At 35.4% G+C, this 11,767-nt stretch overlaps 1 protein-coding gene across 2 annotated transcripts; it reads left to right on the forward strand.

The window, feature by feature from the left end:
* The first annotated feature begins 1,462 nt into the window (after window positions 1-1,462).
* PGI1 (phosphoglucose isomerase 1) lies at window positions 1,463-11,466 on the forward strand. Of its 2 annotated transcripts, none has more exons than XM_085715602.1 (14): window positions 1,463-2,199; window positions 3,276-3,398; window positions 4,435-4,533; window positions 4,894-4,977; window positions 5,363-5,506; window positions 5,583-5,648; window positions 7,425-7,493; window positions 7,603-7,710; window positions 8,103-8,155; window positions 8,245-8,383; window positions 8,520-8,676; window positions 8,881-8,959; window positions 10,741-10,807; window positions 10,902-11,466. In XM_085715602.1, the coding sequence occupies exons 1-14, from the start codon at window positions 1,669-1,671 to the stop codon at window positions 10,959-10,961; spliced, it is 1,779 nt and encodes a 592-aa protein (XP_085571728.1). In that variant the 5' UTR covers window positions 1,463-1,668; the 3' UTR covers window positions 10,962-11,466. The 2 variants fall into 2 exon arrangements, with proteins under 2 accessions (XP_085571728.1, XP_085571727.1); XM_085715601.1 differs by having other exon boundaries at window positions 10,957-11,466.
* Window positions 11,467-11,767: the final 301 nt, after the last annotated feature.

Below are 11,767 nucleotides of genomic sequence, written 5' to 3' on the forward strand. Positions count from 1 at the left end.
ATTTAATATCAAAATAATTCAATCGATTTACACACAAATTATGATCCAACAAAATTAGGGTTCATACGTGATAGCGATAACATGTATCTAATTGGCTCTGATACCAATTGATGAAAGTTTTAGAGTTTAGCCATGGATCACTAGATACAAATTATAGCATATCATTAATAACAAAGAAAGAACAAGAAATTGTGTACCTTTAAATTAGGTTGATGAATGATAACCGTAGACAACGCCGACAATTATGAGAGGGGTAACTACCATCATTCCGTCTAGCTCTAGGTTTTCACAATGCTTGTTCAGAATAATTAACCGTCTAATGGGATGACGTTTAAATAGCTAAACGGCTGAGGGCAGGGACCTCTCATTGGGCTTATCTAAATGGTCCAACCCATCACGGTCCATTTAGTTACAAAAGCCCAATCACTCAAATTCATCATATAATTAGTGCTTAACACAATAGACCATAATTTATATTATGACACCGACTTATAATAATTGATTATTGTCAATCCATAATTGATTAATTAAATAATTAATCCAACAATTGCGGTATAGAAGAAACAGTTTCTCATCTTTTTTTTTTCGAGTGTCCAGTTTTTGCAGGTATTTGGTATGTTGTCTGTAAGTGGTTAGGGGTTTCCACGGCGTTTCAAAAGGAAAGCTTACTGCATTTAGATCAATTTGAAGGTCTGGCCGACAGTGGTACTGGTAGAGTTTTGTATAATAGAGACATTGTGATTTGATTCACATGCATTTGGAGTATTTGGAAGTCGATGAATGAAAATTTGTTCCGAAACAAAGATATTTGCTTGAATAACATGGTTGAGCTTGTGAAAAGGAACTCTTGGAATTGGCTGAAGTTGATATCCGACAACATAGATTATAATATTGTTCAATGGTAGTTGAATCCAAGAACTTGTATTGAATAACATTTTGCAGAAAATCACAAGTCTTTGTAGCTTTGATGGTGGATTTTGTGTTATGCGGATTTTCAATTGTCATGCGGTATATAAATGCATCCAATCACAATAAAAGTGTGCTTCATGAGTGGTTTATTTATGAGTGTCCTTTTTTGCTCAGGATTGATTTTGGTGTTTGTCTAGGTAGCAAAATATTACTTGTATTTCTTTTTTTAAAATTTTGTTTATCAGCAGCTATTGTAAGGAGCTTGTTTACTACATGCTATGTGGAGATGTGATGTACTAGTGTTGCAACATTCATGACTTTATTTTGCTTGGAATCTCTTGCACCGTCAAATTACTTCTTGTTCTCTGTGGTGTATATTCAAAAAAAAAAATGAGGAATATTCGAGGGCAAGTAAGCAAAACTATAAAGAATCCAACCCTATTTTGGTAAAGTCAAACATAACATACACATTTGTTTTTTTCAAAGTTTCCACCAACCAATCAGAAAGCAATGTAGTTTCTTTAATATCATCGCCACTACCAACAATAAAACTAAGTCACACACCTTCACAAAACAACATAAAACCCACTCCTATTCTGTTCTCCTCCACCCATCAACCAACCCAACACAACAAATTGTATAATAAACAATACACACCAAACACATTCAACTCAACTCAAAACAAATGGTCAAATCATAGCCTTATTCTCACTCATTTCCCTTTCAATTTCAATTTCGTTTCAATTTTCCAATCCCATCATGGCTTCAATCTCAAGCATTTATTCATCTTCACCAACACTCAACAATCAAAAAAACCAAAACGCATCCTCTTTTCCAATACGGCGTCGTTCACAACATCTCCCTATATACCAAACCCGACCCAAACTCCTCCCTCCAACCCGCTCCGTCGCACGCGAAATTCCAACCGGAACGGATCTCTCCGCCGTGCAATCCACAAATCACCACCGTCTTGAGAAGGATCCACGTGCTCTATGGCGGCGTTACGTGGACTGGCTATACCAGCACAAGGAGATTGGTTTGTATCTGGATGTGAGCCGGGTCGGGTTTACAGATGAGTTTGTGAAGGAAATGGAGCCGAGGTTTCAGGCGGCGTTGAAAGCTATGGAGGAGCTTGAAAAAGGAGCGATTGCGAATCCTGATGAAGGGCGTATGGTTGGGCATTACTGGCTTAGGGATTCCAATCGTGCTCCGAATATATTTCTTAAGACGCAGATTGATAAGACCCTTGATGCTATTTGTGCTTTTGCTGATGATATCGTCTCTGGTAAGGTTAGTCAACTGATCGTTGTCTCCATGAAATGTCACATTTAAGACCGAGCCGAGTTGATTTTAGTAGTAAAATTAGTATCATTTACTAAAACATTCAATGAAATAGTTAAGTGGATTGAACTTCAATAAATAATAATAGTATATGTCCGCGTGAGCATAGCAGTTGGCAGGGACATGCATAGCAGTTGGTAAGGTGAATTCTAGCCACTAGGCTACCAGACAAAAAAATAAAATAAATAAGAGTATATTAGTAGCGCGTCTAATAAATGTTGCAAAATTGTTTAGTGAATAAGCAAAGTTGTTACTCAGAAGTCAAAATTGTAAGCATTGTAAAATGTTAGTTACAACAGTTCCTAATTAACTTTTACTGGTTAGGACTATGACGTGGCACATTAAATGTTAATCTCAAATCAATGTTAATAAATGTTAAAGGTCTAGTGATCGAATTCTGGCAAGGGAGAAAATACCAACATAACAGTTAACATACTAACATTTGTTATTAAAAAAATGTTAATAAATGTTTATCTCACATCAATGTTATTCAGCGTTGTTAAATAGCGTCACCATAGAATAGCAGAATTTGAACAAATCACTATTGTTCCGAAATCCACTATTTAGAACAAAATATTGTCAAATAGCGGCACTATAACATTGTTCCGTAGAAGAATTTGAACAAACTGCTATTTTTTGCAATCTGCAATTGACAACACTGATGTTATTTCTTAAATAATCTCTAATAACAAAAGTTAAGGTAGAGATTTTTATATGGTGTATCCATCACAACCGTTGTATAACAAAAACAGTTTGACTTTTATCATAATCACTTTTAAAGTCACACATATGGATGGTTGTGATTTGTTGGCAGTGTAAGAAAATTAAATTCTTTTTATTAAGGTTTTTAAAGTTTCTTGCATGTATTTGTCAATTCGCCAAAATGAGAGACTATTTTAACATGCTTACGATTTTGAGAATCAGTTTATCTATTCACTCTGTTTCGTTTTATTAATTGTATTTGTTGTTTATGTGGGTGTTGTGGATTTGTTGATGTGGTTGTGGTTGTGGTTTTGGTTTGGTAGATTAAGCCTCCTTCATCTCCCGAGGGAAGGTTTACTCAGATACTTTCTGTTGGGATTGGAGGTTCTGCACTTGGACCACAGTTTGTTGCAGAGGCACTTGCTCCTGACAATCCTCCACTCAAGGTAATGGATGCTATTCAATTGTGTTGTTTTTGTGAATGGAAATGTTGAATCGTCTATTGGTAATGTCTAGTAAATTTGACTCATCTGACCGATGATGAGTATGTTTAAATGATACATACACACCCGTCGGTTTTGTTTAAAACATTGACTTTCCCTTAACTGCACACATTTTACTTTCTCTGTATTATTAAAAATAGAGCGAATGGGTATCATTTAAACACGAACTAGTGGGAGGTTTGTGAGTGTTTATTTTGAAAGTAGAAGAGTTGTGTACACACCATTTAAGCATTCTTCAGAGAGCTAATGCAATTCCTGTACGATTGTTTTGTCAGTGAGGATGACGTATGTTATGTTAGTTAACTGAGGGCATGTTTGTTTAAGTTTTGAAAATATGATTATTATTAGATTGAGTAGAAACATTATTTATCTATTGGATTCTTTTTAGCTATAGTCATTTAGAGCACTTCACAAAAAAAAAAAAAAAATTAGTCAATAGTTAAAATAGTTTCTCAAAATAATTATAAATATGATTTATTTCCATATTATAGTTATTTTTTCAAAAGTTTAAACACATTGTAAATACTCTTAAAACTCTTGTAAAAAAAAAATTACTCTTAGAGCTAATATCTTTTCATGAAAAAGCTCTGGTGTGACATTTTGTTTAGTGCTTGCAATAATTAGGGGTAATCTTGTTTGGACTGAAGAAACGAGAGTTAGGGTCCAAACTGAGGATTGCTAGAAACACTCTCTTTTCAACCCTCACTCTTTTATTGGGTGAAACAATGTGGGTCCTACACTTTGGAAATGGGTCCCACACAAAGTGGTTAGACCCACGTTGATGTCACCTAATAAGAGAGTGAGTTTTGAAAAGAGAGTGTTCCTAGCACTTCTCTTGTGCTATCAGTTAACTTGCTTGCTATTATAGTACTTTGGTTCTTTACAAAATATATGAGCAAGAGCAACCTGTGCTGTTGAATATTGGATATGGAAATAAGTTTTTGTTGGGACCTCACATCATGCTTTGGAATTTTGTCAGATAAGATTTATTGACAACACCGATCCTGCTGGCATTGATCATCAGATTGCACAACTCGGCCCTGAGCTAGCTTCGACACTTGTAATCGTGATTTCAAAGGTCTGCATTGAAATTATACTTTTTTTTATTACTCCTACCATTCCTTTTTGTCTATCCATTTGAGAAGCAAAGGATTTTGTTCCTATTTCTATAACCTTTTAGAAGGTCAAGATTAACATTAATTCCAATTTTATCTATTATACACCCTTTTGTTGACATAATAGTTCTCAAGTAATAAGTTATTTCACCGTTGAAAAGTCCAAAAGTTAAAGGTATAGTTGGATTTCCAAATATGATCTTATGAAAAACAAGAACATGAATTGCATTTCTCAATCCATGTGCTACTAATTTTAATGGACTTATAAAGGCATGCTGTTAGTTGAACGTGTTATTGATTCGAAAGTTTTGATCTATCTTCAGAGTGGAGGCACCCCTGAGACTAGAAATGGCTTGTTAGAAGTACAAAAGGCCTTTCGTGAAGCAGGATTGAATTTCCCAAAACAGGTTTAATCTCAGGTTTCAATTTTCTTGAGAATTTCCTTTTAGCAATTACTGAATGATAATATGTTTAAATCTTATGTTTGTTCGATAACTACTATGACTCCCATTTTCAAATATTTTCATAATTTGTCTATAAACAATTGAACTTCTTGAGTTATTTAAAGTTTTACTTTTAACTATTCAGGTGAAGAGTGTGGTTATGCCTTTGAATTGTGAACAACTACTTCCATATTAGTTTAATATAAACTCAGTTCTGAGTATTCATCTATAATGGTTTTGCTGCTGTTACTTATTAGTGATCTTTTATTTTCATATGCACTGTCATGAATTTCACAACGATATGGGCCCTATATGACTAGCACATCTGTGATCATTTCTGTTAATGCAGGGTGTTGCTATAACACAAGAAAACTCTTTGTTGGATAATACTGCCAGAATTGAGGGATGGTTAGCTAGATTTCCCATGTTTGACTGGGTAGGAGGTAGAACGTCGGAGATGTCTGCAGTCGGCCTGCTTCCAGCAGCTCTGCAGGTAATTGGTCGTAAAAGTAAATTAAGTTATTACTACTTTGGTTATCTGTGTTCAATTCTAATGTTTCTTGATTCAGACCATTGACATTAGAGAAATGCTTCTTGGTGCATCGCTGATGGATGAGGCAAATAGGACTACCTTGGTATGCATTTTTTTCCTAATATTCCAGCCAATGTTTTAATGTTTGAAGATTACCATGACTGCTGTTCCTATTTAATGACTGTTTTTGTATGTATGACTTATGCAAGTACGCAAAGAGTTCTACTAAAAGGAACAATTTTTACTTGTGTTTTTCCTTGTCCACGTTTAAGTGTTGTTGATGCTCCATGTGTGAAATAGTGAAATACGTGACTGAGGCGTATTATGTAGTATAGACCAAATCATGTTACATATGGCAAGGTCAATATGTCATTTTTTTCTAGCCCCATTTGTTTCCATCTTTCCCTTTTCGTGACTGTAAACTTCTTAAATATATTTTCTACTGGTCTCACTTCAGTTTGAATACAAGCAAGACAGGTGCTAAGAATTCAATAGTGTTTTATTAGTCAAATTTAGGATAGAATAATTGGATAAGGGTTTATGGTAGGTGGGTTACTGATAGGCATTTGCAAGCAATGCAGGTGCTCAAGATTTGATAGGGTTTAATTATTGGTCAAAGTAAGGAGAGGAATGGTTGGTAATGGTGGGTTGGTTACTGATAAGAATTTGAATAATAATGTGGCTGAAGGGTTCAATTGGTGGCTATGTGGTGCTGCACATTATTACCTCTGTGATTGGTTTCTTGGATTTCATGGGATGAATTATTAATGAGTCTACTAAGGAAATGCAATAAATTATAGAAAAGAAAGTAAGATAGTAAAAACACGAAAAGAAACCTACGCATCACACATTGGTTTTGAAACATCACAATCAAGGTCTCATACTGGAATCTTATAAATTTTATTGATCATGAGACCAAAAAAAAAAGCTTTACAACCATTTAAATAAGCCTATCTAATAAGTTAAGCTACAGCATACAAGAGCTAGGAATAAAATATCTCAGAATTTGGGCGCAAGGCCACATCCTTGTAAAATCAGCTTGAAAGGTGAGTACTGTCCAAGCCCTAAAAAATAAGCACTACTTAGGTCATATATCTAGTCTAGTCGGTGTGGGATTAAAGTACCGTCTCACATCCAACACAATGAAGGTATTGAAGGCTACAGTGAAGACAGTCCAAAATTGCCAAAATTAAGGTGGCTAGAGGTGGGTATCACAATTAAGGAAACTTGCCAACATATTCACACCTAGGCTATGGGCCTGGAGCATGGACAATGCAGGTGGGCCAACAATGGGTCTAGGATAGATTCTAATATCGTCTTCAACTTTGGGATAGGGCCTAACATAAGCAGGACTCCAAGCCTTATAAGCACTATTGGGGTGATATCTCTTGGAATTATGGGACTTAGCACACCCCTTCACATCTAGCACAATGAAGATGCTGTAGGTTGCAATGAAGGCAGCCCAAAGTTGTCACTCCAAAGGTGGCTAAGGGTGGACTGCGATAAAGGTAGCTCTCCAAAAATATAAAAATAATCCAATCCCATAAGGTTTAGAATCAGGAGGTATACTTGATTGAACATTAAAACAAAGCCTGATAGTAACTTTGTTGCGTATCCAAGCCCTGATAAAATCCACAACCAGAAATTACTAAATTACTGAATGCACCTAGGCTCTGATAATAATAACAAAATTAAAATATCAACTCACCAAAGTTACTATTCTCAATAGTAGTCATCTATCAGGATACAATCAGTTGTATGATACTATTCTGTTTTCAGCTTTTGATTTTACTCAACAAATTTGTCTTTTTAATTTTGACTCTTCTTGATCACGAACAAAAAAACCTAAGGCTCTCCTGTCAATAACAATTTTATGCAGATAAAGAATAATCCTGCAGCTTTACTGGCTTTATCTTGGTATTGGGCTACAGATGGTGTAGGGTCCAAGGTATGAATTATATAGTTTATGGATGATTAGCAACGGCTTCATTTTCATGTCATTGTCTTCTGTTTTGTCACTTTCTCATTGTGTTCTTTTCCTTCTTTCTATTCCTAAGGATATGGTTATCCTTCCGTATAAGGACAGCCTGTTATTATTTAGTAGATACTTGCAGCAATTGGTCATGGAATCTCTAGGCAAAGAATATGACTTGGATGGTAATCGGGTATGTGTGGCACATTTAGCTAATCTTTCCCTCATGATTTTTATACTTTGCACTTCATTTTGGAGAATTGCTAGATTTTCTTTTAATCGGTTTACAGTTGCCTTGTATCAAGAAACAGTTGAATGGAGCTTTATGAACTATAGTTTCTAATTGATTGTTACTGTCTTGATATAGACACATTTCAAGCTCACCTTCTTGCATTCTACCTGGGATGTCATTAACTTCTGATTGAAATGTTGATAATGGGTCCTAGTTTGTATCAACGTCATAGGGTGGCAGATGTTTCATGCTACATGTTATCTTGCAATTTATACTTTTTAATTTTTTTAAAACATTTCAAACTGTCATGAATTATTAATGTTATATCCAAATTTGCCTTTTTGATTTCACAGGTTAATCAAGGAATTAGTGTCTATGGAAATAAAGGAAGCACAGATCAGCATGCGTGAGTTTTCATTCCATTTTTTTTTTTAAGTTTGGTTGATATAATTTTATGTTTTAATAAATTTGTTAAAACTTTTGATGCAAGAACAGATACATTCAGCAACTGAGGGAAGGTGTGCACAATTTCTTTGCGACATTCATTGAGGTGCTACGTGATAGACCACCGGGTCATGATTGGGAGCTTGAACCAGGTGTTACATGTGGTGACTACCTGTTTGGTATGCTACAGGTCTGACATATTAATCGAACATATTTTCTCAGTACATTTGATTATTCATTACTCTATTAAATTTTTTAAAAGAATGGCTGTGGTTAGTTGGTAACTTGGTATGTTTGTATAGTGCTAAAAAACAATGTTTCCACAGGGAACAAGGTCAGCTTTGTATTCTAATGACCGGGAGTCCATCACAGTCACCGTGCAAGAAGTAACACCTCGATCAGTTGGAGCCCTTGTTGCACTGTATGAACGAGCAGTTGGGATATATGCCTCACTTGTCAACATAAATGCTTATCACCAGCCTGGTAAGCATATTTTCTCTTTAGTTCATCTTAGGATTCTATGGATCTTGGAGAAACAACTTGCTTTTTAACTTGTCTTGGATTATTGTTAGATCTTTCTGTTGGTTTGGAAGCTTGCGTGGTGCAAATTGAATTATATAACCACCTACTTTATTAGTTTTGTTGCTATCATGTTACTAACTACCACTGAATCTGATAATCAATTAGGTGTGGAAGCTGGTAAGAAAGCGGCAGGAGAAGTATTAGCACTTCAAAAGCGGGTGCTGGCAGTGCTAAACGAGGCAAGGTATGGTGTAATATGTTTCAAAATATCATGCTTTTTTGTGTCTTAGCTAGAAATATATTTGGAAATATGAGACGTGTCTTAGATTTGTGGATCTGGTTTGGTTGTATGGGTTTTGATAAGGAGGGGGACTAAATTTTAAGCATCAAGTGGGAGGCTTTGCAAAAAAAAAAGGGAAGGAGAGTTAGTTAGAGGAAAAAGAGAGAGAACCAATTTGTTACAGTATGGTTTCAATGTTGTCAATCGTGGATCGCGAAAAATAGTGGTTTGTTTGAATTCCACTATGCTACAGTACTACAACACTGCTATTTGACAAAACTTCGTACTAAATAGCATATCACGGAACAATAGCGGTTTGTTTAAATTGTGTTATGTTATAGTGCCACAATAACCGCTATTTGTTACTACTGAGTAGTTTAAAAGAAGTCAAACGGGTCATGTGTGTTTCTATTTTTGTTTTGGCTTCTAGTTTGGGCCACATGAGTTTACTATTGATAGGACCATTTGCTTGTACTTTTGTATTTTCTTCTATTTATCAATAAAATCTTCCTTTTGTTTATTATCTTAAAAAAAACTCACCTTTTTAGATAGGAGTTTTGCCTATCAGTTTGTGTTTTCATTGGCGAGAGGGGGATTCTGTTGTTTGTAAACCTAGATGGCGTCACAACGAGTTAATGCTCTAAATATTATCTTCTTCAAGGACAATCTAGGATGCCTATGAGGATTTCTAATCCTACCCCTCGTTGATAGTTGAGAGCCGCAACCAATCATAACTTTATTACTGCCAAACTAGTGACTTTTTTAGGATAACACATCACTAGAACAAGGAGTTTGAGGTTGGTTTAGGGAATGCCAGTGTCTTTCGCAAGGAAGATGTAATAGTTTGGTGATCCAAGCGGGCCGAACAAATCTGTTGTAGATGCTTGTGTTCTGGAATTATGGGGGCTTCAACCTTATCTTGGGAATGGGTAGTAGTTGAAGACTTTGAGAGAAACCAAAACACATTGGACCAAGGTAATCACGAGCTTCAGTCATGACGGTGATATTGTTATGTTACTCTCAAGGGGTCTGCATGGGTGATCAGATCAATACCACACTGCTTCCAAAGCAACAAGTTTTACAATAAATGGCAAGGCAGGTAAATCCAGTTACTGAGAGTACCAGATCCGTTGACAAAAGAAAAAAGTATTTTAGAGGGCCAGCAGTCAACAAATAAATCTATTACTGACTGGGCCATCATTTGGAGGTCAAATTACACCCAGGAAGTAACGAGGGAGATGAAGACAGCTGTTTTAAATATTTTCTCCTTTCTGCCTTGAGGACAAGGCAGTTTAGGTAGTTTTTTAGGTGGATGGTCCGGTTGGTTATAAGAAGGGGACAGATCAGTGGAGGAACCTACTTGTAAATAACAAATAAAAAAAAGGGCAGCTCGGTGCACTAAAGCTCCTGCATACGCAAGGTTCGGGAAGGGGTCCCACCATTTTAGTGTATTGTACGCAGCCTTACCCTGTTTTTTACACAAGAGGCTATTTCCAGGCTACTTGCAAATAACAAATGGGAGGGAAATATGGGGTAGTTCAGTGTGAGAGAGTCAAGTTATTATGTTTCCTTTTCATTTTCGGCTTATAGCTTGGCACCACATCACTTTCCAGTCTTTCCTACGAACAGCATGGTCAATATTTATCTTCTATTCATACTTGCCTTTTGTATTTAGCGTCCTTATTCTCTACAGAAACATTGTCCCGTTAGGTCCATCCTTAACTGCAATTTTTTTTTATTTTCAGCTGCAAGGAACCTGTTGAACCATTGACAATTGAAGAAGTAGCTGAGCGTTGCCACGCTCCAGAAGATGTAAAACATTCGCCTCACTGCTCCCCTATATTAATTTTTTCAATTAAGTTTATTATTATTTGATTAAGAATCGTTAACATATATACTTCTTCAGATTGAAGTAATTTACAAGATTATTGCTCAAATCGTTAACATATATACTTCTGCAGATTGAAGTAATTTACAAGATTATTGCTCATATGGCTGCCAACGACAGAGCACTAATTGCTGAAGGTAACTGTGGTTCTCCAAGGAGCGTCAAAGTTTTTCTCGGAGAGTGTAATGTTGATGAACTGTATGCATGACTTAGACAGTGAAATCCACATTTCAGAATGTTATAGATGTGTTCAGATACCCATCAAAAGGAAGAAAGCAGCTTGGAATAAACTATTTTGGTTCTTGGATCTCTTCATCTTCAATGAAAATGATTTGTTTTTTTTAGACAAACTTTTGAAATAGTAGTTGGTTGGGTTTGGTTATCTGAAAAGGAATCATATTAATAAATTTGAATACGATATAAACCAAATGGAAAATATGAGAGGTCACGTAATGGAATAAGCTGACCAACTTGTGGATTGTTTGATCATTCTCAAAAGCAACTTTAGATTATGTAAAATTGTTTGTGTATAAAATTGTTTGATTGTTATTTGCCCAAATTAAAAAAGTACCCTGTTAAAAAATTAGTTATGCTTGAGCAATTTATCACAAAAATCACTATCGATATGACAATAATGATAAACTACCTACGTTTAAGTTTTAACAAGGGCTTTCTGATAGCTTGTGTGTCTAATATGTATGGACCAATTTAAATATTTCTTTTCATATGGGTATATCTATAGATGTCAATTTTATTCTTATTATTTGAATTTAGATTTCCCATTCTTTTCATAATCCCGATAAATAAAACAAAAAAAAATAATCTTTTTATTTTTAGTATTCCAAAAAAAAATGAATTGATTAAATTGATTAAATAATTGACAA

This window comes from Medicago sativa, chromosome 5 (genome assembly GCF_051527215.1).
Source record: "Medicago sativa cultivar Bolivia chromosome 5, Bolivia_mono, whole genome shotgun sequence".
Classification (NCBI taxonomy): domain Eukaryota; kingdom Viridiplantae; phylum Streptophyta; class Magnoliopsida; order Fabales; family Fabaceae; genus Medicago; species Medicago sativa.